The sequence below is a fragment of the Physcomitrium patens genome, chromosome 18 (genome assembly GCF_059467195.1).
Source record: "Physcomitrium patens ecotype Gransden chromosome 18, ASM5946719v1, whole genome shotgun sequence".
NCBI classification, from domain to species: Eukaryota; Viridiplantae; Streptophyta; class Bryopsida; order Funariales; family Funariaceae; genus Physcomitrium; species Physcomitrium patens.
The window spans coordinates 15,327,261-15,354,712 of record NC_143427.1 but is presented as its reverse complement, the minus strand read 5'-3'; the positions used below and the strand labels follow the sequence as shown (position 1 = coordinate 15,354,712).

Sequence of the window (27,452 nt, the reverse complement as noted above, 5' to 3'; positions counted from 1 at the left end):
ATCTGAAACGTAAACTTGGATAAGAAAGCACCGATTACTCCTCTCCCAACCCTTTCTTTCCATTCTTTGCACCGACCAGCTACCTTTGTTCTTGCAGTTCTTCAATTCGAAGCAAGAGGTTTGCGTGCAGCTATTCTGCTGTTGTGGGTTTATAAGTTAGGTGTGCAGATTGATACGCTAACTTAGTCGCTACACGACAGACAACAGAACTCAGATTATACGCAAACTTAGTCGCTACCCGACAAACAACAAAACTCAGAAAGAAAACATGCATAAACTCAAGAGTAACTTAATAGTAAAAGAATACCCATACAGCCTCTAAGCTTCTGATTCTTACGAGTAAAAACAGTCCAACTTTTACATGAGGTTCTTTCAATACCAGACTGAAAACTAGTCGTCGGTGTATACCCAGACGACCTATATGAGATCTGGGTTCGGTCTAGTATGTGCCACTGGGGCGTATCGTTCAACAGTTCAACACCCCCCCTCGCCCCAGAAGCCCTAGTTGATGCTCTTGTTGTAACTCTAGATGCTTTAAAAAAACGTTACTTTCCTGTTCGAGGGCTTCTGAGTTTCTATTCGCGGGAAGTTTGTGATGTGTGTTGATGGCGCAGGTCGTGGAGCACCATCGTTTTTCACCTATGAGTATTTACTTTCGGTTCTATTATGCTATTTAGTTTCTTCCATCTGTTTGATTAACGTTGATGTCGAACTGGATGGTTTCGCAGTGTCGAGGCTTCTGCATAGTTTTGTGGGCGTTGCTGAGATTCTTCGCAAGCTCGTGTGATTGGTTGCTGAATCTGTTGGTGAGGAAATTATCTGCGGTGCCGAAGAAGATTTCTGGTTTTTAGCCAAGTTGTAGGTTTTTAATTAGCATTATTAGCCATGTAGCATCTGCTAGAGCTCTGTATTTAGCTTCGGAATAGAATAGAGCTACTGTGGGTTGTTTATTGGATGACCATGAAATTGGTGTTGCTCCGAAGCTAAAAACAAACCCAGTTGTGGATTGTGCTTGTTCCATATCACCTACCCAATCAAAATCTACACACATAGTAAGGTGTGGTTGATTGTTGGTTTGATATAATATCCTATAGTCTTATGAATTTTTGATATAGCATAGTATTCTTTTTGCCATTAATAGGTGATTGTTGAGGTTGCCATAAATCTATTGATCACTTTGTTGTTGAATGTCAAGATGAGTGTGGGTCATATGGAGGCATTTACTTATAATGTAGCAACACAAAGTTGGGTCTACTTCTTTTTCCATATTTGCTTTGAGCTTCACCTTCTCATGTATTGGAGTTGTTGCTTGTGTGCAATTTTTTATCTTAAAAGTTGTTAATATATTTTGTGCATAGGTTTTTTGAGTCATAAAAATTCTTTCCTTCACTTATATGTATTTTGTCTTTAAATAAAGAGTTACTTCTCTATCTAATAGTTCTAAAATTTCAAATTTGTCATATAGTGCTTCTTCAAATTTTATCATATTTTTCTATACAATTGTCTATCATTAGATCATTGACATATAATGCAATAAGAATAACTTGACCTTATAATAGTCTCAAATAAAGATTGTGATCTCCAGTTCCTTGTTGAAAGCCAACTTCTTTTAAATATAAATTTATTTTCTTATTCCAAGCTCAAGAGGCTTATCTTAAACCATAAAATGCCTTTGTAGTTTGTAAACCATGTATTTATTTCCAGGTATTGCAAAACCTTAAGGTTGAATTACATACACTTTTTCTTTCAAATTCCCATGAAGAAAGTTGGTTTTGACATCCATATGCCATAATTTCCAAGTCTTTTGAACACCAATTGAGACTATAGCTCTAATTGTTACTTATTTAACAACTAATATGAATGTTTCTACATAATTTATTTCTTTTCTTTGTTTAAAACCTTTTGCTACTAGTTTAGCCTTGTGTTTTTGTAATGATCCATGAGTATTGAATTTAGCCTTATAAACTCATTTTATAGTTATAGCAAACTTATCTAAAAGAAGATTGTAAAAAATCAAGTTTTATTTTTGTCAATGGATTTGATTTCTTCAATCATGACTTGATTCTAACTTTGATAATATGCTTCTTTATAAAATATTGTTGGTTCTAAATCAAATATAGTTATTAGACTTCCAAAATATTCTTGTAACCAAGTTAGAATTTTTGTTTGTCTTCCTATACTTATTGTGGTTGGTAAAAGCCAAATTGGATTTGTTGCAAAAATTTATGAATGTAGTGAATCAAGTGATTCAATAAATGAAATATCATTGTAAGTATCTATAATGAGCCATTCATCAATTTTTATTCTTAATGTATAATTAATAATAGAATTAGTATTGTTAACACTACTTGAGATCATCAAAGATGTAGGAGCTAATGGATTTGAAGATGTTCTTATATTTCAAAGACAAGAACTAGAAGAAGATGCATAAACTTGAAAAATTTGTATAAAAAGAAAACTAACAAAATAAAAATAAAGTGGTATGTATATTAAAAAAAAATTGGAATGCCTATTGCCAAATGACAAGGAAACTAGAAACTATTAAATTTAGACTAGAAATAAGAAAGGAGTTGACAAGAGTAAAAAGGACTTTAATCTTGCCTTTATATATACTATCTAACTATGAGCTACGTGACAATGTTCTATAAGACTTGTAATATGTGTTGACTTTGTATGACACATGCTTTAACTTACAAAGCAAGTTTTTTATGTGTGGGCCATATAATTAGCTTGTTCTTCAATCTACCAACATGTGTGGCATATACCAACTTGTTGTCAAGGATACAAACTAGAAGAAGATATATAAACTCATGAAATTTGTGTGAAAAAGAAAGTGACAAATTAAAAAAAATATATATATATTCAAGAAAGAACTAGAATGGCTACTGTGAAAGACTATAAAACATAAGATTCTTAAAACTACACTAAAAGCAAAAAAATAGTTGATAAGAGTGAAGAAGACCTCACTCTTGCTTCTATATATGCTACTTAACTAAAAACAGTATGGCGACATGCTATAAGATCTCTATTACGCGTCCAATTTGTACGACATATGTCTAATTTGCAAGGCAAGTTTCCTAGGTGTACACTAATTAATATAACCTTTGCTATTGTGGTCTTGCCTATTCCACCCATTCAAATAAGATGCAATGCCTTTACTTTATTTGCATGATGTTGTCTTATTCGTAATAAACATTGTATTAAACCAAAAATTTCTTCCTCAAATACATCAACCTGTAATTAAAAAATTCATTCAAAATTCAACAATAACACCAAAATAATGCATACACTACATTTCGACCTACTCTTACTAACTTGAACTTATAATGATACATGTAAATATTATTATGGCATGTAAGTGTGTACAATTTAAAAATTCCATCAATACAACCAATTTGATATATAATCTCTACGGTTTTTAGCACAAGTCTTACCAATGGCAATCTATTATGTATTTGTTGAAATTCTATGTTTTGATGATAATTGTTTTTTGATGCTCCAAACTTTGGAGCATTCGCCACACCAATTCCAATTAAATACTTTTTCTTTAGTGACTCTAATCTTTCACAAACATTTGCAAACTTTGGTTGATGCAAAGGATTCAACCTCCAACATTCTTGAATAAGCTCAATCAAATCCTCACAATTTGAAGGTAAGTTTGGTCTTTCACCTTTCTCAATTCTATCTAATATCCCTTTCACTTCATGAACATCATAAAATGGATCTTTTTTTGAAAGAATCTTAGAACATATCATTGCAAATGAATAAACATCAGCTTCAAATTGACACATTTCTCTTAATTCAAATTTATTTCTCAATGCTTCTAGAGCCATATATCTAAGACTACCATAAATATAATTATTCTATGTGGCTTTTGGATTTCTTCCAACTTCAATCTTAGACATTCTAAAGTCAATTACTTTCACAACAATATGTCGAAAGATCTTATTCATAATCTTTGATTCCACAATATTAACCAAAATATTCTCAGGTTTCAAACCTCGATGTACAATGTACATATTATACAAGTAGCACATCCTTTTTGCAATTTGATACATAATGTCAATTAGAAAAATATAAGATACATCTTTTTATTCTTCCAACATATTGTTCAAATTGTTTTGCATCAACTCCATTCCAATATATAAATATTCTTTTTTGTCATTTGTTACAATTGACTTAATACTTCCATTAGCACTACCTTTCATTGCAAAATAATATATTATCAAGTTAGGATGACTCATACTTGCTAGAATGCTTACTTCTTTGATGAACATTTTATCAAATTCAATATTCATTTTTTTAGTTGCACACACAAGTCCAAACCACTTTGATTTGTAAACTTTACCACAACTTCCTTTAAGCGTTGTGTAATTTCAAGACTCTTCATATCTAATAATAGTTTCAAATTATCCAACTCTCCACCATCTACGCAAAGCAAGTCTTCATATCTTTGTAATAGATGCTTTGCTAATCCAAAATATTCAAAATCTTCTTCTCCATTTACTTGAATCAACTTCTTTTGTAGAAACTCAACATCTTCTTTCAATTCATCTTGAGTTGCAACATTAAAAGTGGCAAAAGTATAGGCTTCAAGTTTGTTGGAATAATGCTTCGAAAGTAGATCACTTGCTATATCACAACAACGTTTTAAATTCAAAAGTAGTTCTCTAAACGCCTCTTTGTTATTCAATAGGAAGATAGCTTTTTCACACCAATTTTCCTTTCCACAATTTTCTACTAGAAAATAAGATTTGTTTATTGTGAAAAATAACTCACTCAACAAAAGTCCAAATTGCAATCCATCATTAGTACAAGTCATTAGTTGGTCAAAAACTTTTGTAACATGCTCAATTTTCTTGCACAAATTAGCACATTGGTTTCTATTCAACAAGTTATTTTTCTTCAATAAAACCTTAAACACTCCCACATATACTTTAGATCCTTTCCAAGTAGCTCTATAATTACCTTGGATATTTGATTTTTTCATATATTATTCCATTGTATCTCTACAAACACCTTGGATATTTGATTTTTTCATATATTATTCCATTATGCTTGAGGACCTTGGAGTGAAACAACCATGGAAATAGCTCCATATCATGAATATATATTGCTTCAATGATTCCAAAATATATTCCATAATGGATGAATAAAAATATTTTCCAATTTCACTTTCTCACCACCTGTAGAAAATTACACATTAGATATCTTTAGTATTTCAAAAACATTTCTCACACGATATACTTTTTTTACATTGTCCCACAAACCATACAATCATCCAGCCTACAAATTGAATCTATGATTCTGAAATAACCCTAAAACAAACACTTAATTTCTTTACATATTTTAATAGCCTCATTTCAACCTACAACTTCGATGTTAAAATTACTCATTTTATATCACTTCTACTGACCACAACAATGTCAAGAGATCGCAGTTGAATGCTCAAGGGAATAAGGAAACACGATCGGTCGTCGGATTCGGTAATGACAGCAGCAACACTTCCGCCCGTGCAGTGAAAGGGACAAAAACAACAATCCTCAATAATGCTTAAAAACGGCTCTAGGAGATAAGAGTGGACAATCGGCAAAGAATCCGACGACGAGTTGTCCTCCAGCCAAAGAGTAAAATAAAAGAACAGCAATCACGTGGGAGAAAATAAAGACCAACCCAGAGCACAATTCTACTCTGTAACCAGTTTGAATTGCCTCGACCACTGATCCACCGATTACTCCATCTCACGTGTAGTTCCTCGTGCTAAAAATCCGGCACCGCGCAAGCGCAGCAGATCGAAACGTCAAAGAAGGTCTTGCCGTGGACTTAGAACACAATTCCAGCAGAGCCGACGCCGGAAGGGATATCAACGCCGCACTTTCACTTCACCACGCCACTGCGACCTAGGGAGGACAAAAATAAAAGCTGAAAAGAACAACTTCGGCAAGAGGAGGTCAACTTCTACGCCTCGTCGATGATGGTAAGAACGAGCGCCTGGAACCGTCCAACCGCAATGCGCCAGCGGTTGCGGAGCTCAAAACAACAAGACAAAAAGAAAACTAACCAGAGAGAGGACAACAACTGGATTATACACGAGGAACATTTTCAAATGCATACTATATTTCAGTTTACGACCTACCCCTGCGCATCTCCGATGATGAAAAATACATGCAACTCAAGAAGAATTTAATGAGGGTTTAATTTATTTTTTACACCGTTGAAATATGTTAAAATATGTGGTCATGTAATACATGTAAATGAACACCAGCTCATTCACGATTGATGATAACGTAGATGTGACCCGCGACTAAAGTTGCAGTGGAGGAGCTCCAGGTCAGATCTTCTGTTGAGAACATTGAATCTTCCAAGATATATGACACACAAAGATTGAAACTGTGAGAGAAAAAGCTCAATCCTCAAAACGGACTAAGAATCTTCGTAGACGAACAAGTTTGAAGATGTTCTCACCATATTCCAGCTTGAAGAACTCTTCCGTCCTTTAAATCATTCAGATCCTCTCCTATCTCGCAATTCGAATGCACACAGGACAAGCCAGGATACAATTGTAATATGGTGTTCAATGCGCCGTTATTTTCTTGCCAATCCTCATCCCTGCAGCCGGAATTTCAAAGATAATAAACAGACAACCAAATACTGAGTACATATCAATGCAGGAATACCATACAGTCCCTAGCAAAAAATTCGAACTTCAGCTAGATTGACATCATAAGTTACAGTATCAACAAAGTGCAATCTTCTTAAAAACCTAAAACCTTTAGATTGTTTACGTGCTTGCATAAGATACAGCAAGCATGAGCTTATGATCAAGCCTATTGTCTGGCTTTCGAGCATCACCTCGAGCACTGTATTCGAAACACAGAAAGCCATCGTAACAATCTCGGAACCAAAAAAAAGGGAAATACCACCAGACTACCTACCATCCACGGCTCCTCGCTCTCACGTTGCATGCATGCAGCACAGCGATGTCACATGTATGTAAGCGCAGATTCGAGCAATTCGAAGCGAGGAGACAGCACACGGCTGCAAGGGTTTCACGGCGAGGGCGAAGGAGCGTGAAGAAGCGAGGATGTGTGAGCGAGGAGACGGCACAGGGCAGCTAGGGTTTCACGGCAAGGGCGAAGGGAAGTGAAAAGGGAGGAGGGCGAGGGTGTGTGAGCGAAGAGACAGCACACGGCTGCCAGAGTTTCGCGGCGAGAGTGAAGGGAAGTGAAAAGGGAGGAGGGCGAGGGTGTGTGAGCGAAGAGACAGCACACGGCTGCCAGAGTTTCGCGGCGAGAGTGAAGGGAAGTGAAAAGGGAGGAGGGCAAAGATGTGTGCACACAGCTGCAAGGGTTTGGCGGCCAGGGCAAAGAGAAGTGAAAGGGGAGGAGGAGGGCGAAGGGAAGTAAAAGGGAAAGAGGAGGGCAAAGCAAAGTGAAAGTGGAGGATGAGGGCAAATCAAAGTAAAAGTGGAGGATGAGGGCAAATCAAAGTAAAAGTGGAGGATGAGGGCAAATCAAAGTGAAAAGAGAGGAGGGCAAAGGGAAGGGAAACGCAAGGATGAGGGCGAACGGAAATGAAAGGAGAAGAAGAGAGCAATGGAAAGTGAATGAAAAGGAGGAGGAAGGGAAGTGAAAGGAGAGGAGGAAGGCGAAGGGAAGTGAAAGAGAAGGAAGGTGAAGAGAAGTGAAAGGAGAAGACGAAGGCGAAGGGAAGTGAAAGAGAAGGAAGGTGAAGAGAAGTGAAAGGAGAGGAGGAAGGCGAAGGGAAGTGAAAGAGAAGGAAGGTGAAGAGAAGTGAAAGGAGAGGAGGAAGGCGAAGGGAAGTGAAAGAGAAGGAAGGTGAAGAGAAGTGAAAGGAGAGGAGGAAGGCGAAGGGAAGTGAAAGAGAAGGAAGGTGAAGAGAAGTGAAAGGAGAGGAGGAAGGCGAAGGGAAGTGAAAGAGAAGGAAGGTGAAGAGAAGTGAAAGGAGAGGAGGAAGGCGAAGGGAAGTGAAAGAGAAGGAAGGTGAAGAGAAGTGAAAGGAGAGGAGGGCAAAGGGAAGTGAAAGGGGAGGAGGAGGGCAAAGGGAAGTGAAAGGAGAGGAGGAGGGTGAAGGAAAGTAGAAGGGGAGGAAGGCAAAGGGAAGTGAAAGAAGAAGAGGAGGGCGAAGGGAAGTCAAAAGAGAGGAGGACAAAGAGAAGTGAAATGGTAAGAGGAGGGGGAAGTGAAATGGGAAGATGAGGGGGAAGGGAAGTGAAAGGAGACGAGGACAAAGGGAAGTGATAGGAAAGGAGGAGGGCAAAGGGAAGTGAAAGGAGAGGAGGAGGGTGAAGGAAAGTAGAAGGGGAGGAAGGCAAAGGGAAGTGAAAGAAGAGGAGGAGGGCGAAGGGAAGTAAAAGGAGAGGAGGACAAAGAGAAGTGAAATGAGAAGAGGAGGGGGAAGTGAAATGGGAAGATGAGGGGGAAGGGAAGTGAAAGGAGACGAGGACAAAGAGAAGTGATAGGAAAGGAGGAAGATAAAGGGAAGTGAAAGGAGAGGAGGAGGGTGAAGGAAAGTAGAAGGGGAGGAAGGCAAAGGGAAGTGAAAGAAGAGGAGGAGGGCGAAGGGAAGTGAAAGGAGAGGAGGACAAAGAGAAGTGAAATGAGAAGAGGAGGGGGAAGTAAAATGGGAAGATGAGGGGGAAGGGAAGTAAAAGGAGACGAGGACAAAGGGAAGTGATAGGAAAGGAGGAGGGCAAAGGAAAGTGAAAGGAGAAGAGGAGGGTGAAGGAAAGTAGAAGGGGACGAAGGCAAAAGGAAGTAATAGAAGAGGAGGAGGGCGAAGGGAAGTGAAAGGAGAGGAGGACAAAGAGAAGTGAAATGGGAAGAGGAAGGGGAAGTGAAATGAGAAGATGAGGGGGAAGAGAAGTGAAAGGAGACGAGGACAAAGGGAAGTAATAGGAAAGGAGGAGGGCAAAGGAAAGTGAAAGGAGAGGAGGAGGGTGAAGGAAAGTAGAAGGGGAGGAAGGCAAGGAGAAGTGAAAGAAGAGGAGGAGGGCGAAGGGAAGTGAAAGGAGAGGAGGACAAAGAGAAGTGAAATGAGAAGAGGAGAGGGAAGTGAAATGGGAAGATGAGGGGGAAGCGAAGTGAAAGGAGACGAGGACAAAGGGAAGTGATAGGAAAGGAGGAGGGCAAAGGAAAGTGAAAGGAGAGGAGGAGGGTGAAGGAAAGTAGAAGGGGAGGAAGGCAAAGGGAAGTGAAAGAAGAAGAGGAGGGCGAAGGGAAGTCAAAAGAGAGGAGGACAAAGAGAAGTGAAATGGGAAGAGGAGGGGGAAGTGAAATGGGAAGATGAGGGGGAAGGGAAGTGAAAGGAGACGAGGACAAAGGGAAGTGATAGGAAAGGAGGAGGGCAAAGGGAAGTGAAAGGAGAGGAGGAGGGTGAAGGAAAGTAGAAGGGGAGGAAGGCAAAGGGAAGTGAAAGAAGAGGAGAAGGGCGAAGGGAAGTAAAAGGAGAGGAGGACAAAGAGAAGTGAAATGAGAAGAGGAGGGGGAAGTGAAATGGAAAGATGAGGGGGAAGGGAAGTGAAAGGAGACGAAGACAAAGGGAAGTGATAGGAAAGGAGGAGGATAAAGAGAAGTGAAAGGAGAGGAGGAGGGTGAAGGAAAGTAGAAGGGGAGGAAGGCAAAGGGAAGTGAAAGAAGAGGAGGAGGGCGAAGAAAAGTGAAAGGAGAGGAGGACAAAGAGAAGTGAAATGGGAAGAGGAGGGGGAAGTGAAATGGGAAGATGAGGGGGAAGGGAAGTAAAAGGAGACGAGGACAAAGGGAAGTGATAGGAAAGGAGGAGGGCAAAGGAAAGTGAAAGGAGAGGACGAAGGTGAAGGAAAGTAGAAGGGGAGGAAGGCAAAGGGAAGTGAAAGAAGAGGAGGAGGGCGAAGGGAAGTGAAAGGAGAGGAGGACAAAGAGAAGTGAAATGGGAAGAGGAGGGGGAAGTGAAATGAGAAGATGAGGGGGAAGAGAAGTGAAAGGAGACGAGGACAAAGGGAAGTAATAGGAAAGGAGGAGGGCAAAGGAAAGTGAAAGGAGAGGAGGAGGGTGAACGAAAGTAGAAAGGGAAGAAGGCAAAGGGAAGTGAAAGAAGAGGAGGAGGGCGAAGGGAAGTGAAAGGAGAGGAGGACAAAGAGAAGTGAAATGAGAAGAGGAGGGGGAAGTAAAATGGGAAGATGAGGGGGAAGGGAAGTGAAAGGAGACGAGGACAAAGAAAAGTGATAGGAAAGGAGGAGGGCAAAGGAAAGTGAAAGGAGAGGAGGAGGGTGAAGGAAAGTAGAAGGGGAGGAAGGCAAAGGGAAGTGAAAGAAGAGGAGGAGGGCGAAGGGAAGTAAAAGGAGAGGAGGACAAAGAGAAGTGAAATGAGAAGAGGAGGGGGAAGTGAAATGGGAAGATGAGGGGGAAGGGAAGTGAAAGGAGACGAGGACAAAGAGAAGTGATAGGAAAGGAGGAAGATAAAGGGAAGTGAAAGGAGAGGAGGAGGGTGAAGGAAAGTAGAAGGGGAGGAAGGCAAAGGGAAGTGAAAGAAGAGGAGGAGGGCGAAGGGAAGTGAAAGGAGAGGAGGACAAAGAGAAGTGAAATGAGAAGAGGAGGGGGAAGTAAAATGGGAAGATGAGGGGGAAGGGAAGTAAAAGGAGACGAGGACAAAGGGAAGTGATAGGAAAGGAGGAGGGCAAAGGAAAGTGAAAGGAGAAGAGGAGGGTGAAGGAAAGTAGAAGGGGACGAAGGCAAAAGGAAGTAATAGAAGAGGAGGAGGGCGAAGGGAAGTGAAAGGAGAGGAGGACAAAGAGAAGTGAAATGGGAAGAGGAAGGGGAAGTGAAATGAGAAGATGAGGGGGAAGAGAAGTGAAAGGAGACGAGGACAAAGGGAAGTAATAGGAAAGGAGGAGGGCAAAGGAAAGTGAAAGGAGAGGAGGAGGGTGAAGGAAAGTAGAAGGGGAGGAAGGCAAGGAGAAGTGAAAGAAGAGGAGGAGGGCGAAGGGAAGTGAAAGGAGAGGAGGACAAAGAGAAGTGAAATGAGAAGAGGAGAGGGAAGTGAAATGGGAAGATGAGGGGGAAGCGAAGTGAAAGGAGACGAGGACAAAGGGAAGTGATAGGAAAGGAGGAGGGCAAAGGAAAGTGAAAGGAGAGGAGGAGGGTGAAGGAAAGTAGAAGGGGAGGAAGGCAAAGGGAAGTGAAAGAAGAAGAGGAGGGCGAAGGGAAGTCAAAAGAGAGGAGGACAAAGAGAAGTGAAATGGGAAGAGGAGGGGGAAGTGAAATGGGAAGATGAGGGGGAAGGGAAGTGAAAGGAGACGAGGACAAAGGGAAGTGATAGGAAAGGAGGAGGGCAAAGGGAAGTGAAAGGAGAGGAGGAGGGTGAAGGAAAGTAGAAGGGGAGGAAGGCAAAGGGAAGTGAAAGAAGAGGAGAAGGGCGAAGGGAAGTAAAAGGAGAGGAGGACAAAGAGAAGTGAAATGAGAAGAGGAGGGGGAAGTGAAATGGAAAGATGAGGGGGAAGGGAAGTGAAAGGAGACGAAGACAAAGGGAAGTGATAGGAAAGGAGGAGGATAAAGAGAAGTGAAAGGAGAGGAGGAGGGTGAAGGAAAGTAGAAGGGGAGGAAGGCAAAGGGAAGTGAAAGAAGAGGAGGAGGGCGAAGAAAAGTGAAAGGAGAGGAGGACAAAGAGAAGTGAAATGGGAAGAGGAGGGGGAAGTGAAATGGGAAGATGAGGGGGAAGGGAAGTAAAAGGAGACGAGGACAAAGGGAAGTGATAGGAAAGGAGGAGGGCAAAGGAAAGTGAAAGGAGAGGACGAAGGTGAAGGAAAGTAGAAGGGGAGGAAGGCAAAGGGAAGTGAAAGAAGAGGAGGAGGGCGAAGGGAAGTGAAAGGAGAGGAGGACAAAGAGAAGTGAAATGGGAAGAGGAGGGGGAAGTGAAATGAGAAGATGAGGGGGAAGAGAAGTGAAAGGAGACGAGGACAAAGGGAAGTAATAGGAAAGGAGGAGGGCAAAGGAAAGTGAAAGGAGAGGAGGAGGGTGAACGAAAGTAGAAAGGGAAGAAGGCAAAGGGAAGTGAAAGAAGAGGAGGAGGGCGAAGGGAAGTGAAAGGAGAGGAGGACAAAGAGAAGTGAAATGAGAAGAGGAGGGGGAAGTAAAATGGGAAGATGAGGGGGAAGGGAAGTGAAAGGAGACGAGGACAAAGAAAAGTGATAGGAAAGGAGGAGGGCAAAGGAAAGTGAAAGGAGAGGAGGAGGGTGAAGGAAAGTAGAAGGGGAGGAAGGCAAAAGGAAGTGAAAGAAGAGGAGGAGGGCGAAGGGAAGTGAAAGGAGAGGAGGACAAAGAGAAGTGAAATGGGAAGAGGAGGGGGAAGTGAAATGAGAAGATGAGGGGGAAGGGAAGTGAGAGGAGACAAGGAGAAAGGGAAGTGATAAGAAAGGAGGAGTGCAAAGGAAAGTGAAAGGAGAGGAGGAGGGTGAAGGAAAGTAGAAGGGGAGGAAGGCAAAGGGAAGTAATAGAAGAGTAGGAGGGCGAAGGGAAGTAAAAGGAGAGGGGAACAAAGAGAAGTGAAATGACAAGAGGAGGGGGAAGTGAAATGGGAAGATGAGGGGGAAGGGTAGTGAAAGGAGACAAGGACAAAGGGAAGTGATAGGAAAGGAGGAGGGCAAAGGAAAATGAAAGGAGAGGAGGAGGGTGAAGGAAAGTAGAAGGGGAGGAAGGCAAAGGGAAGTGAAAGAAGAGGAGGAGGACGAAGGGAAGTGAAAGGAGAGGAGGACAAAGAGAATTGAAATGGGAAGAGGAGGGGGAAGTGAATTGGGAAGATGAGGGGGAAGGGAAGTGAAAGGAGACGAGGACATAGGGAAGTGATAGGAAAGGAGGAGGGCAAAGGAAAGTGAAAGGAGAGGAGGAGGGTGAAGGAAAGTAGAAGGAGAGGAAGGCAAAGGGAAGTAATAGAAGAGGAGGAGGGCGAAGGGAAGTGAAAGGAGAGGAGGACAAAGAGAAGTGAAATGGGAAGAGGAGGGGGAAGTGAAATGAGAAGATGAGGGGGAAGAGAAGTGAAAGGAGACGAGGACAAAGGGAAGTAATAGGAAAGGAGGAGGGCAAAGGAAAGTGAAAGGAGAGGAGGAGGGTGAAGGAAAGTAGAAAGGGAAGAAGGCAAAGGGAAGTGAAAGAAGAGGAGGAGGGCGAAGGGAAGTGAAAGGAGAGGAGGACAAAGAGAAGTGAAATGAGAAGAGGAGGGGGAAGTAAAATGGGAAGATGAGGGGGAAGGGAAGTAAAAGGAGACGAGGACAAAGGGAAGTGATAGGAAAGGAGGAGGGCAAAGGAAAGTGAAAGGAGAGGAGGAGGGTGAAGGAAAGTAGAAGGGGAGGAAGGCAAAAGGAAGTAATAGAAGAGGAGGAGGGCGAAGGGAAGTGAAAGGAGAGGAGGACAAAGAGAAGTGAAATGGGAAGAGGAGGGGGAAGTGAAATGGGAAGATGAGGGGGAAGGGAAGTGAAAGGAGACGAGGACAAAGGGAAGTGATAGGAAAGGAGGAGGGCAAAGGAAAGTGAAAGGAGAGGAGGAGGATGAAGGAAAGTAGAAGAAAAGGAAGGCAAAGGGAAGTGAAAGAAGAGGAGGAGGGCGAAGGGAAGTAAAAGGAGAGGAGAACAAAGAGAAGTGAAATGAGAAGAGGAGGGGGAAGTGAAATGGGAAGATGAGGGGGAAGGGAAGTAAAAGGAGACGAGGACAAAGAAAAGTGATAGGAAAAGAGGAGGGCAAAGGAAAGTGAAAGGAGAGGAGGAGGGTGAAGGAAAGTAGAAGGGGAGGAAGGCAAAAGGAAGTAATAGAAGAGGAGGAGGGCGAAGGGAAGTGAAAGGAGAGGAGGACAAAGAGAAGTGAAATGGGAAGAGGAGGGGGAAGTGAAATGGGAAGATGAGGGGGAAGGGAAGTGAAAGGAGACGAGGACAAAGGGAAGTAATAGGAAAGGAGGAGGGCAAAGGAAAGTGAAAGGAGAGGAGGAGGGTGAAGGAAAGTAGAAGGGGAGGAAGGCAAAGAGAAGTGAAAGAAGAGGAGGAGGGCGAAGGGAAGTGAAAGGAGAGGAGGACAAAGAGAAGTGAAATGAGAAGAGGAGGGGGAAGTGAAATGGGAAGATGAGGGGGAAGGGAAGTGAAAGGAGACGAGGACAAAGGGAAGTGATAGGAAAGGAGGAGGACAAAGGAAAGTGAAAGGAGAGGAGGAGGGTGAAGGAAAGTAGAAGGGGAGGAAGGCAAAAGGAAGTAATAGAAGAGGAGGAGGGCGAAGGGAAGTGAAAGGAGAGGAGGACAAAGAGAAGTGAAATGGGAAGAGGAGGGGGAAGTGAAATGGGAAGATGAGGGGGAAGGGAAGTGAAAGGAGACGAGGACAAAGGGAAGTGATAGGAAAGGAGGAGGGCAAAGGAAAATGAAAGGAGAGGAGGAGTGTGAAGGAAAGTAGAAGGGGAGGAAGGCAAAGGGAAGTGAAAGAAGAGGAGGAGGGCGAAGGGAAGTGAAAGGAGAGGAGGACAAAGAGAAGTGAAATGAGAAGAGGAGGGGGAAGTGAAATGGGAAGATGAGGGGGAAGGGAAGTGAAAGGAGACGAGGACAAAGGGAAGTGATAGGAAAGGAGGAGGACAAAGGAAAGTGAAAGGAGAGGAAGATGGTGAAAGAAAGTAGAAGGGGAGGAAGGAAAAGGGAAGTGAAAGAAGAGGAGGAAGACGAAGGGAAGTGAAAGGAGAGGAGGACAAATAGAATTGAAATGGAAAGAGGAGGGGGAAGTGAAATGGGAAGATCAGGGGGAAGGGAAGTGAAAAGAGACGAGGACAAAGGGAAGTGATAGGAAAGGAGGAGGGCAAAGGGAAGTGAAAGGAGAGGAGGTGGGTGAAGGAAAGTAGAAGGGAAGGAAGGCAAAGGGAAGTAATAGAAGAGGAGGAGGGCGAAGGGAAGTGAAAGGAGAGGAGGACAAAGAGAAGTGAAATGGGAAGAGGAGGGGGAAGTGAAATGGGAAGATGAGGGGGAAGGGAAGTGAAAGGAGACGAGGACAAAAAAAGTGATAGGAAAGGAGGAGGGCAAAGGAAAGTGAAAGGAGAAGAGGAGGGTGATGGAAAGTAGAAGGGGAGGAAGGCAAAGGGAAGTGAAAGAAGAGGAGGAGGACGAAGGGAAGTGAAAGGAGAGGAGGACAAAGAGAATTGAAATGGGAAGAGGAGGGGGAAGTGAAATGGGAAGATAAGGGGGAAGGGAAGTGAAAAGAGACGAGGACAAAGGGAAGTGATAGGAAAGGAGGAGGGCAAAGAAAAGTGAAAGGAGAGGAAGAGGGTGAAAGAAAGTAGAAGGGGAGGAAGGCAAATGGAAGTAATAGAAGAGGAGGAGGGCGAAGGGAAGTGAAAGGAGAGGAGGACAAAGAGAAGTGAAATGGGAAGAGGAGGGGGAAGTGAAATGGGAAGATGAGGGGGAAGGGAAGTGAAAGGAGACGAGGACAAAGGGAAGTGATAGGAAAGGAGGAGGGCAAAGGAAAGTGAAAGGAGAGGAGGAGGATGAAGGAAAGTAGAAGAAAAGGAAGGCAAAGGGAAGTGAAAGAAGAGGAGGAGGGCGAAGGGAAGTAAAAGGAGAGGAGAACAAAGAGAAGTGAAATGAGAAGAGGAGGGGGAAGTGAAATGGGAAGATGAGGGGGAAGGGAAGTAAAAGGAGACGAGGACAAAGAAAAGTGATAGGAAAAGAGGAGGGCAAAGGAAAGTGAAAGGAGAGGAGGAGGGTGAAGGAAAGTAGAAGGGGAGGAAGGCAAAAGGAAGTAATAGAAGAGGAGGAGGGTGAAGGGAAGTGAAAGGAGAGGAGGACAAAGAGAAGTGAAATGGGAAGAGGAGGGGGAAGTGAAATGGGAAGATGAGGGGGAAGGGAAGTGAAAGGAGACGAGGACAAAGGGAAGTGATAGGAAAGGAGGAGGGCAAAGGAAAATGAAAGGAGAGGAGGAGTGTGAAGGAAAGTAGAAGGGGAGGAAGGCAAAGGGAAGTGAAAGAAGAGGAGGTGGGCGAAGGGAAGTGAAAGGAGAGGAGGACAAAGAGAAGTGAAATGGAAAGAGGAGGGGGAAGTGAAATGGGAAGATAAGGGGGAAGGGAAGTGAAAAGAGACGAGGACAAAGGGAAGTGATAGGAAAGGAGGAGGGCAAAGGAAAGTGAAAGGAGAGGAAGATGGTGAAAGAAAGTAGAAGGGGAGGAAGGCAAAGGGAAGTGAAAGAAGAGGAGGAAGACGAAGGGAAGTGAAAGGAGAGGAGGACAAATAGAATTGAAATGGAAAGAGGAGGGGGAAGTGAAATGGGAAGATCAGGGGGAAGGGAAGTGAAAAGAGACGAGGACAAAGGGAAGTGATAGGAAAGGAGGAGGGCAAAGGAAAGTGAAAGGAGAGGAAGATGGTGAAAGAAAGTAGAAGGGGAGGAAGGCAAAGGGAAGTGAAAGAAGAGGAGGAAGACGAAGGGAAGTGAAAGGAGAGGAGGACAAATAGAATTGAAATGGAAAGAGGAGGGGGAAGTGAAATGGGAAGATCAGGGGGAAGGGAAGTGAAAAGAGACGAGGACAAAGGGAAGTGATAGGAAAGGAGGAGGGCAAAGGGAAGTGAAAGGAGAGGAGGTGGGTGAAGGAAAGTAGAAGGGAAGGAAGGCAAAGGGAAGTAATAGAAGAGGAGGAGGGCGAAGGGAAGTGAAAGGAGAGGAGGACAAAGAGAAGTGAAATGGGAAGAGGAGGGGGAAGTGAAATGGGAAGATGAGGGGGAAGGGAAGTGAAAGGAGACGAGGACAAAAAAAAGTGATAGGAAAGGAGGAGGGCAAAGGAAAGTGAAAGGAGAAGAGGAGGGTGATGGAAAGTAGAAGGGGAGGAAGGTAAAGGGAAGTGAAAGAAGAGGAGGAGGACGAAGGGAAGTGAAAGGAGAGGAGGACAAAGAGAATTGAAATGGGAAGAGGAGGGGGAAGTGAAATGGGAAGATAAGGGGGAAGGGAAGTGAAAAGAGACGAGGACAAAGGGAAGTGATAGGAAAGGAGGAGGGCAAAGAAAAGTGAAAGGAGAGGAAGAGGGTGAAAGAAAGTAGAAGGGGAGGAAGGCAAATGGAAGTAATAGAAGAGGAGGAGGGCGAAGGGAAGTGAAAGGAGAGGAGGACAAAGAGAAGTGAAATGGGAAGAGGAGGGGGAAGTGAAATGGGAAGATGAGGGGGAAGGGAAGTGAAAGGAGACGAGGACAAAGGGAAGTGATAGGAAAGGAGGAGGGCAAAGGAAAGTGAAAGGAGAGGAGGAGGATGAAGGAAAGTAGAAGAAAAGGAAGGCAAAGGGAAGTGAAAGAAGAGGAGGAGGGCGAAGGGAAGTAAAAGGAGAGGAGAACAAAGAGAAGTGAAATGAGAAGAGGAGGGGGAAGTGAAATGGGAAGATGAGGGGGAAGGGAAGTAAAAGGAGACGAGGACAAAGAAAAGTGATAGGAAAAGAGGAGGGCAAAGGAAAGTGAAAGGAGAGGAGGAGGGTGAAGGAAAGTAGAAGGGGAGGAAGGCAAAAGGAAGTAATAGAAGAGGAGGAGGGCGAAGGGAAGTGAAAGGAGAGGAGGACAAAGAGAAGTGAAATGGGAAGAGGAGGGGGAAGTGAAATGGGAAGATGAGGGGGAAGGGAAGTGAAAGGAGACGAGGACAAAGGGAAGTAATAGGAAAGGAGGAGGGCAAAGGAAAGTGAAAGGAGAGGAGGAGGGTGAAGGAAAGTAGAAGGGGAGGAAGGCAAAGAGAAGTGAAAGAAGAGGAGGAGGGCGAAGGGAAGTGAAAGGAGAGGAGGACAAAGAGAAGTGAAATGAGAAGAGGAGGGGGAAGTGAAATGGGAAGATGAGGGGGAAGGGAAGTGAAAGGAGACGAGGACAAAGGGAAGTGATAGGAAAGGAGGAGGACAAAGGAAAGTGAAAGGAGAGGAGGAGGGTGAAGGAAAGTAGAAGGGGAGGAAGGCAAAAGGAAGTTATAGAAGAGGAGGAGGGCGAAGGGAAGTGAAAGGAGAGGAGGACAAAGAGAAGTGAAATGGGAAGAGGAGGGGGAAGTGAAATGGGAAGATGAGGGGGAAGGGAAGTGAAAGGAGACGAGGACAAAGGGAAGTGATAGGAAAGGAGGAGGGCAAAGGAAAATGAAAGGAGAGGAGGAGTGTGAAGGAAAGTAGAAGGGGAGGAAGGCAAAGGGAAGTGAAAGAAGAGGAGGTGGGCGAAGGGAAGTGAAAGGAGAGGAGGACAAAGAGAAGTGAAATGGAAAGAGGAGGGGGAAGTGAAATGGGAAGATAAGGGGGAAGGGAAGTGAAAAGAGACGAGGACAAAGGGAAGTGATAGGAAAGGAGGAGGGCAAAGGAAAGTGAAAGGAGAGGAAGATGGTGAAAGAAAGTAGAAGGGGAGGAAGGCAAAGGGAAGTGAAAGAAGAGGAGGAAGACGAAGGGAAGTGAAAGGAGAGGAGGACAAATAGAATTGAAATGGAAAGAGGAGGGGGAAGTGAAATGGGAAGATCAGGGGGAAGGGAAGTGAAAAGAGACGAGGACAAAGGGAAGTGATAGGAAAGGAGGAGGGCAAAGGGAAGTGAAAGGAGAGGAGGTGGGTGAAGGAAAGTAGAAGGGGAGGAAGGCAAAGGGAAGTAATAGAAGAGGAGGAGGGCGAAGGGAAGTGAAAGGAGAGGAAGACAAAGAGAAGTGAAATGGGAAGAGGAGGGGGAAGTGAAATGAGAAGATGAGGGGGAAGGGAAGTGAAAGGAGACGAGGACAAAAAAAAGTGATAGGAAAGGAGGAGGGCAAAGGAAAGTGAAAGGAGAAGAGGAGGGTGATGGAAAGTAGAAGGGGAGGAAGGCAAAGGGAAGTGAAAGAAGAGGAGGAGGACGAAGGGAAGTGAAAGGAGAGGAGGACAAAGAGAATTGAAATGGGAAGAGGAGGAGGAAGTGAAATGGGAAGATAAGGGGGAAGGGAAGTGAGAAGAGACGAGGACAAAGGGAAGTGATAGGAAAGGAGGAGGGCAAAGAAAAGTGAAAGGAGAGGAAGAGGGTGAAAGAAAGTAGAAGGGGAGGAAGGCAAAGGGAAGTGAAAGAAGAGGAGGAAGACGAAGGGAAGTGAAAGGAGAGGAGGACAAAGAGAATTGAAATGGGAAGAGGAGGGGGAAGTGAAATGGGAAGATAAGGGGGAAGGGAAGTGAAAAGAGACGAGGACAAAGGGAAGTGATAGGAAAGGAGGAGGGCAAAGGAAAGTGAAAGGAGAGGAAGAGGGTGAAAGAAAGTAGAAGGGGAGGAAGGCAAAGGGAAGTGATAGGAAAGGAAGAGGGCAAAGGAAAGTGAAAGGAGAGGAAGAGGGTGAAAGAAAGTAGAAGGGGAGGAAGGCAAAGAGAAGTGAAAGAAGAAGAGGAGGGCGAAGGGAAGTGAAAAGAGAGGAGGACAAAGAGAAGTGAAATGAGAAGAGGAGGGTGAAGTGAAATGGGAAGATGAGGGGAAGGGAAGTGAAAGGAGACGAGGACAAAAGGAAGTGATAGGAAAGGAGGAGGGCAAAGGAAAGTGAAAGGAGAGGAGGAGGGTGAAGGAAAGTAGAAGGGGAGGAAGGCAAAGGGAAGTGAAAGAAGAGGAGGAGGGCGAAGGGAAGTGAAAAGAGAGGAGGACAAAGAGAAGTGAAATGGGATGAGGAGGAGGAAGTGAAATGGGAAGATGAGGGGGAAGGGAAGTGAAAGGAGACGAGGACAAAGGGAAGTGATAGGAAAGGAGGAGGGCAAAGGAAAGTGAAAGGAGAGGAGGAGGGTGAAGGAAAGTAGAAGGGGACGAAGACAAAGGGAAGTAATAGAAGAGGAGGAGGGCGAAGGGAAGTGAAAGGAGAGGAGGACAAAGAGAAGTGAAATGGGAAGAGGAGGGGGAAGTGAAATGAGAAGATGAGGGGGAAGGGAAGTGAAAAGAGACGAGGACAAAGAAAAGTGATAGGAAAGGAGGAGGGCAAAGGAAAGTGAAAGGAGAGGAGGAGGGTGAAGGAAAGTAGAAGGAGAGGAAGGCAAAGGACAGTGAAAGAAGAGAAGGAAGGCGAAGGGAAGTGAAAGGAGAGGAGGACAAAGAGAAGTGAAATGAGAAGAGGAGGAAAAAGTGAAATGGGAAGATGTGGGGGAAGGGAAGTGAAAGGAGACGAGGACAAAGAAAAGTGATAGGAAAGGAGGAGGGCAAAGGAAAGTGAAAGGAGAGGAGGAGGGTGAAGGAAAGTAGAAGGGGAGGAAGGCAAAAGGAAGTGAAAGAAGAGGAGGAGGGCGAAGGGAAGTGAAAGGAGAGGAGGACAAAGAGAAGTGAAATGGGAAGAGGAGGGGGAAGTGAAATGAGAAGATGAGGGGGAAGGGAAGTGAGAGGAGACAAGGAGAAAGGGAAGTGATAAGAAAGGAGGAGTGCAAAGGAAAGTGAAAGGAGAGGAGGAGGGTGAAGGAAAGTAGAAGGGGAGGAAGGCAAAGGGAAGTAATAGAAGAGTAGGAGGGCGAAGGGAAGTAAAAGGAGAGGGGAACAAAGAGAAGTGAAATGACAAGAGGAGGGGGAAGTGAAATGGGAAGATGAGGGGGAAGGGTAGTGAAAGGAGACAAGGACAAAGGGAAGTGATAGGAAAGGAGGAGGGCAAAGGAAAATGAAAGGAGAGGAGGAGGGTGAAGGAAAGTAGAAGGAGAGGAAGGCAAAGGGAAGTGAAAGAAGAGGAGGAGGACGAAGGGAAGTGAAAGGAGAGGAGGACAAAGAGAATTGAAATGGGAAGAGGAGGGGGAAGTGAATTGGGAAGATGAGGGGGAAGGGAAGTGAAAGGAGACGAGGACAAAGGGAAGTGATAGGAAAGGAGGAGGGCAAAGGAAAGTGAAAGGAGAGGAGGAGGGTGAAGGAAAGTAGAAGGAGAGGAAGGCAAAGGGAAGTAATAGAAGAGGAGGAGGGTGAAGGGAAGTGAAAAGAGAGGAGGACAAAGAGAAGTGAACTGGGAAGAGGAGGAGGAAGTGAAATGGGAAGATGAGGGGGAAGGGAAGTGAAAGGAGACGAGGACAAAGGGAAGTGATAGGAAAGGAGGAGGGCAAAGGAAAGTGTAAGGAGAGGAGGAGGGTGAAGGAAAGTAGAAGGGGAGGAAGGCAAAGGGAAGTGAAAGAAGAGGAGGAGGACGAAGGGAAATGAAAGGAGAGGAGGACAAAGAGAATTGAAATGGGAAGAGGAGGGGGAAGTGAAATGGGAAGATGAGGGGGAAGGGAAGTGAAAAGAGACGAGGACAAAGGGAAGTGATAGGAAAGGAGGAGGGCAAAGGAAAGTGAAAGGAGAGGAGGAGGGTGAAGGAAAGTAGAAGGGGAGGAAGGCAAATGGAAGTAATAGAAGAGGAGGAGGGCGAAGGGAAGTGAAAGGAGAGGAGGACAAAGAGAAGTGAAATGGGAAGAGGAGGGGGAAGTGAAATGGGAAGATGAGGGGGAAGTGAAGTGAAAGGAGACGAGGACAAAGAAAAGTGAAATGGGAAGAGGAGGGAGAAGTGAAATGGGAAGATGAGGGGGAAGGGTAGTGAAAGGAGACGAGGACAAAGGGAAGTGATAGGAAAGGAGGAGGGCAAAGGAAAATGAAAGGAGAGGAGGAGTGTGAAGGAAAGTAGAAGGGGAGGAAGGCAAAGGGAAGTGAAAGAAGAGGAGGTGGGCGAAGGGAAGTGAAAGGAGAGGAGGACAAAGAGAAGTGAAATGGAAAGAGGAGGGGGAAGTGAAATGGGAAGATAAGGGGGAAGGGAAGTGAAAAGAGACGAGGACAAAGGGAAGTGATAGGAAAGGAGGAGGGCAAAGGAAAGTGAAAGGAGAGGAAGATGGTGAAAGAAAGTAGAAGGGGAGGAAGGCAAAGGGAAGTGAAAGAAGTGGAGGAAGATAAAGGGAAGTGAAAGGAGAGGAGGACAAATAGAATTGAAATGGAAAGAGGAGGGGGAAGTGAAATGGGAAGATCAGGGGGAAGGGAAGTGAAAAGAGACGAGGACAAAGGGAAGTGATAGGAAAGGAGGAGGGCAAAGGGAAGTGAAAGGAGAGGAGGTGGGTGAAGGAAAGTAGAAGGGGAGGAAGGCAAAGGGAAGTAATAGAAGAGGAGGAGGGCGAAGGGAAGTGAAAGGAGAGGAGGACAAAGAGAAGTGAAATGGAAAGAGGAGGGGGAAGTGAAATGGGAAGATGAGGGGGAAGGGAAGTGAAAGGAGACGAGGACAAAAAAAGTGATAGGAAAGGAGGAGGGCAAAGGAAAGTGAAAGGAGAAGAGGAGGGTGATGGAAAGTAGAAGGGGAGGAAGGCAAAGGGAAGTGAAAGAAGAGGAGGAGGACGAAGGGAAGTGAAAGGAGAGGAGGACAAAGAGAATTGAAATGGGAAGAGGACGGGGAAGTGAAATGGGAAGATAAGGGGGAAGGGAAGTGAAAAGAGACGAGGACAAAGGGAAGTGATAGGAAAGGAGGAGGGCAAAGAAAAGTGAAAGGAGAGGAAGAGGGTGAAAGAAAGTAGAAGGGGAGGAAGGCAAAGGGAAGTGAAAGAAGAGGAGGAAGACGAAGGGAAGTGAAAGGAGAGGAGGACAAAGAGAATTGAAATGGGAAGAGGAGGGGGAAGTGAAATGGGAAGATAAGGGGGAAGGGAAGTGAAAAGAGACGAGGACAAAGGGAAGTGATAGGAAAGGAGGAGGGCAAAGGAAAGTGAAAGGAGAGGAAGAGGGTGAAAGAAAGTAGAAGGGGAGGAAGGCAAAGGGAAGTGAAAGAAGAGGAGGAAGACGAAGGGAAGTGAACGGAGAGGAGGACCAAGAGAAGTGAAATGGGAAGAGGAGGGGGAGTTGAAATGGGAAGATAAGGGGGAAGGGAAGTGAAAAGAGACGAGGACAAAGGGAAGTGATAGGAAAGGAGGAGGGCAAAGGAAAGTGAAAGGAGAGGAAGAGGGTGAAAGAAAGTAGAAGGGGAGGAAGGCAAAGGGAAGTGAAAGAAGAGGAGGAAGACGAAGGGAAGTGAAAGGAGAGGAGGACAAAGAGAATTGAAATGGAAAGAGGAGGGGGAAGTGAAATGGGAAGATGAGGGGGAAGGGAAGTGAAAAGAGACGAGGACAAAGGGAAGTGATAGGAAAGGAGGAGGGCAAAGGGAAGTGAAAGGAGAAGAGGAGGGTGAAAGAAAGTAGAAGGGAAGGAAGGCAAAGGGAAGTGAAAGAAGAGGAGGAGGGCGAAGGGAAGTGAAAGGAGAGGAGGACAAAGAGAAGTGAAATGAGAAGAGGAGGGGGAAGTGAAATGGGAAGATGAGGGGGAAGGGAAGTGAAAAGAGACGAGGACAAAGGAAAGTGATAGGAAAGAAGGAGGGCAAAGGGAAGTGAAAGGAGAGGAGGAGGGTGAAAGAAAGTAGAAAGGGAGGAAGGCAAAGGGAAGTGAAAGGAGAGGAGGAGGGTGAAGGAAAGTAGAAGGGGAGGAAGGTAAAGGGAAGTGAAAGAAGAGGAGGAGGACGAAGGGAAGTGAAAGGAGAGGAGGACAAAGAGAAGTGAAATGGGAAGAGGAGGGGGAAGTGAAATGGGAAGATGAGGGAGAAGGGAAGTGAAAGGAGACGAGGACAAAGGGAAGTGATAGGAAAGGAGGAGGGCAAAGGAAAGTGAAAGGAGAGGAGGAGGGTGAAGGAAAGTAGAAGGGGAGGTAGGCAAAGGGAAGTGAAAGAAAAGGAGGAGGGCGAAGGGAAGTGAAAGGAGAGGAGGACAAAGAGAAGTGAAATGGGAAGAGGAGGGGGAAGTGAAATGAGAAGATGAGGGGGAAGGGAAGTGAAAGGAGACGAGGACAAAGGGAAGTGATAGGAAAGGAGGAGGGCAAAGGAAAGTGAAAGGAGAGGAGGAGGGTGAAGGAAAGTAGAAGGGGAGGAAGGCAAAGGGAAGTGAAAGAAGAGGAGGAGGACGAAGGGAAGTGAAAGGAGAGGATGAGAAAGAGAAGTAAAATGGGAAGAGGAGGGGGAAGTGAAATGGGAAGATGAGGGAAAAGGGAAGTGAAAGGAGACAAGGACAAAGGAAAGTGATAGGAAAGGAGGAGGGCAAAGGGAAGTGAAAGGAGAGGAGGAGGGTGATGGAAAGTAGAAGGGGAGGAAGGCAAAGGGAAGTGAAAGAAGAGGAGGAGGACGAAGGGAAGTGAACGGAGAGGAGGACAAAGAGAAGTGAAATGGGAAGAGGAGGGGGAAGTGAAATGGGAAGATGAGGGGGAAGGGAAGTGAAATGGGAAGATGAGGGGGAAGGGAAGTGAAAAGAGACGAGGACAAAGAGAAGTGATAGGAAAGGAGGAGGATAAAGGGAAGTGAAAGGAGAGGAGGGCAAAAGGAAGTGATACGGGTGGAGGAGGGCGAAGAGAAGTGAAAGGGGAGGAGAGCAAAGAAAAGTGATAGGAGAGGAAGAAGGCGAAGGGAAGTGAAACTAAAAGAGGAAGGCAAAGGATGAAGGAAAGAGAAGTGAAAGAAAAGAAGGCAAAGGGATGTGAAAAGAAAGAGGGCAAAGGGAAGTGAAAGGGGAAGAGAAGGGCAAAGAAAAGTGAAAGGGGAGGAGGAGGGCAAAGGAAGGTGAAAAGAGAGGAAGATGGCAAATGGAAGTGAAAAGAGAGTAAGAAGGCAAATGAAGGTGAAAGGGGAGGAAGATGGCAAAGGGAAGTGAAAGTGGACGAAGGCAAAGGAAAGTAAAAGGAAAGGTGGGCAAAGAGAAGTAAAAGGGGAGTAAAATGGAAAGAGGGCGAAAGGAAGTAAAAAAGAGAAGAGGAAGGCGAAGGAAAGTAAAAGAAGAAGAGGAGGGAGAAAGAAAGTGAAAAAGGAGGATGAGGGCAAAGAGAAGTAAAAAGAGAAGAGAGCAAAGGGAAGTGAAAAGAGAGGAGGGCAAAGAGAAGAGATAGGGAAGAAAGAGGGCAAATGGAAATAAAAGAGAAGAAGAAAGTAATGGAAAGTGAAAGAAAAGGAGGAGGATGAAGGGAAGTGAAAGGAGAGGAGGAGGACAAAGGGAAGTGAAAGGAGAGGAGGACTAAAAGAAGTGAAAGGAGAGGAGGGCAAAGAGAAGTGAAAGGAGAGAAGAAGGCGAAGAGAAGTGAAAGGAGAGGAGGAGGGCGAAGTAAAGTAGAAGGGGAAGAGGAGGGCAAAGGAAAGTAGAAGAAGAAGAAGGCAAAGGAAAGTGAAAGGGAAGGAAAAGGACAAAGAAAAGTGAAAGGAGAGGAGGGCAAAGGGAAGGGAAAGGAGAGGTGGGGGAAGAGAAGTGAAACGGGAGGAAGAAGGTAAAGAAAAGTGAAAGGAGAGGAGAGCAAAGGGAAGTGATATGCTAGGAGGAAGGTAAAAAGATGTGAAAGAGGAAACGGGCAAAGAGAAGTGAAATGAGAAGAGGAAGACAAAGGGCAAAGAGAAGCGAAGTGAAAAGAAAGAAGGCAAAAGAAAGTGAAAGAGAATGAGGACAAAGAGAAGTGATAGGAGAAGATGAAGGCAAAGGAATGTGAAATGGGAGAAAGAAGGCAAAGGGCGAAGGGAAAGAAAGTGAAAGGAGAGGAGAAAAACAAAGAAAGGTGAAAGGGGAGAAAAATGGCAAAGGGAAGTGAAAGTAGAGGAAGGCAAAGGGAAGTAAAAAGAGAGGTGGACAAAGAGAAGTAAAAGGAGAGTGAAAATGGAAGAGGGCGAAGGAAAGTAAAAGGGAAGGAAGAGGGCAAAGAAAAGTAAAAGAGGAGGAAGGTGAAGAGAAGTGAAAGGGAGGAGGACAATAGGAAGTGAAAGGGGAGGAGGAGGACAAAATGAAGTGAAAGAGGAAGAGGACGAAGGGAAGTGAATAGGAAGAAATGAGATGAAGGAAAGTTAAAGGGGGAGGAGGAAGGCGAAAGGAAGTGAAAGAGGAAGAGAGCAAAGAGAAGTGAAAGGGGAAGAGGAGGGCGAAGGAAAGTAGAAGGAGAGTAGGAAAAGAGAAGTGAAAGCGGAGGAGGAGGGCAAAGGGAAGTGAAAGGAGAAGAAAGCAAAGGAAAGTGAAACGGGAGGAAGAAGGCAAAGGAAAGTAAAAGGAAAAGAAATCAAAGGGAAGTAATAGAGGAGGTGGAAGGCGAAGGGAAGTGAAAGGGGAGGAGGGCAAAGAGAAGTGATAGGAGAGGAAGAGGACGAAGGAAAGTAAAATAGGAGGAGGAAGGCAAAGGGCGAAGGGAAAGGAAGTGAAAAGAAGGAGGGCAAAGAGAAGTGAAAGGGGAGGAAAATGGCAAAGAGAAGTGAAAGGAGACGAGGAGGGCAAAGGAAGGTGAAAGGGGAAGGAAAGGGCAAAGAGAAGTAAAAGTGGAGGAAGACAAAGGAAAATAAAAGGAAAGGTGGACAAAGAGAAGTAAAAGAAGAGTGAAAGGAGAAGAGGGTGAAGGGAAGTGAAAGGGAAGGAAGAAGGCAAAGGGAAATAAAATGGGAAAGAAGAAGGCAAAAGAAAATAAAAGGAGAAGAGGAGGAAAAAGGAAAGTGAAAGTAGAGGATGATGGCAAAGGAAAGTGAAAAGAGAAGAGGGCAAAGGAAAGTAAAAAGAGAGGAGGACAAAAGAAAGTAAAAAGTGAGGAGGACAAAAGGAAGTAAAAGAAAAAGAAGTGAAAGAAAAGGAAGAGGGCAAATGGAAATGAAAGGAAAAGAAGAGAGCAATGAAAAGTAAAAGAGAAGGAGGAGGATGAAGGGAAGTGAAAGGAGAAGAGGAGGGCAAAGAAAAGTAAAAAGGGAGGAGGGCTAAGAGAAGTGAAAGGAAAAGAAGGCAAAGAGAAGTAAAAGGAGAGAAGAAGGCAAAGGGAAGTGAAAGGAGAGGAGGAGGGTGAAGTAAAGTAGAAAAAGAAGAGGAGGGCAAAGGGAAGTAGAGAGAGAGGAGGACAAAAGAAAGTGAAAGGAGAGGAAAAGGACGAAGAGAAGTGAAAGGAGAGGAAGGCAAAAGGAAGTGATACAAGAGGAGAAAGGCGAAGGAAAGTGAAAGGGGAGGAGGGCAAAGGGAAGTAATAGGAGAGGAGGAGGGCAAAGAGAAGTGAAAAGGGAGGAGGAAGACAAAAGACGAAGGGAAGGGAAGTAAAACAAAGGAGGGAAAAGAGAAGTGAAAGGAGAAGAGAAGGGCAAAGAGAAGTAAAAGAAGAAGAGGAGGACAAAGGAAGGTAAAACAGAAGGAAGATGGCAAAGAAAAGTGAAAGTGGAGGAAGGCAAAGGGAAGTAAAAGGACAGGTGGACAAAGAGAAGTAAAAAGGGAGTAAAAGGGGAAGAAGACAAAGAGAAGTAAAAAGGAAGGAAGAAGGCAAAGGAAAGTGAAAAGAAAGTAAGAAGGCAAAAGAAAGTAAAAGAAGAGAAGGAAGGGGAAGAAAAGTGAAAGGAGAAGAAGGTAAAGAGAAGTAAAAAGAGAGGAGGGCAAAAAGAAGTGAAAGGGGGGAAGAGGGCAAAGGGAAGTGAATGGAAAGAAAAAGGATGAAGAAAAGTAAAATGGGAGGAGGAAAGTAAAGGGAAGTAAAAGAAGAAGAAGGCAAAGAGAAATAAAAGGAGAGGAAGAAGGCAAAAAAAAGTAGAAGGGGA

At 44.7% G+C, this 27,452-nt stretch overlaps 1 protein-coding gene and 2 long non-coding RNA genes across 3 annotated transcripts in view; 1 reads left to right on the top strand and 2 right to left on the bottom strand.

Annotated features, from left to right (window-relative positions):
• The first annotated feature begins 461 nt into the window (after positions 1 to 461).
• On the top strand, positions 462 to 1,134 carry LOC149987493 (uncharacterized). The gene is made up of 2 exons (XR_016498368.1): positions 462 to 614; positions 729 to 1,134. It is a non-coding gene; the product is annotated as an uncharacterized LOC149987493 (long non-coding RNA).
• A 1,682-nt stretch (positions 1,135 to 2,816) lies between these two features.
• LOC149987492 (uncharacterized) lies at positions 2,817 to 3,572 on the bottom strand. The gene is made up of 2 exons (XR_016498367.1): positions 3,435 to 3,572; positions 2,817 to 3,234 (listed from the first exon to the last, which is right to left on the bottom strand). It is a non-coding gene; the product is annotated as an uncharacterized LOC149987492 (long non-coding RNA).
• A 2,755-nt stretch (positions 3,573 to 6,327) lies between these two features.
• LOC141046512 (uncharacterized) overlaps positions 6,328 to 27,452 on the bottom strand; it is a 77,355-nt gene continuing 56,230 nt past the window's right edge. The window contains exons 2-3 of the mRNA XM_090244274.1: positions 6,936 to 7,114; positions 6,328 to 6,609 (exon numbers count right to left, since the gene is read on the bottom strand). Of these exons, the coding sequence (XP_090100400.1) occupies positions 6,462 to 6,609; positions 6,936 to 7,114 (327 nt within the window). The 3' untranslated portion in view covers positions 6,328 to 6,461. The remainder of the gene's footprint in view (positions 6,610 to 6,935; positions 7,115 to 27,452) is intronic.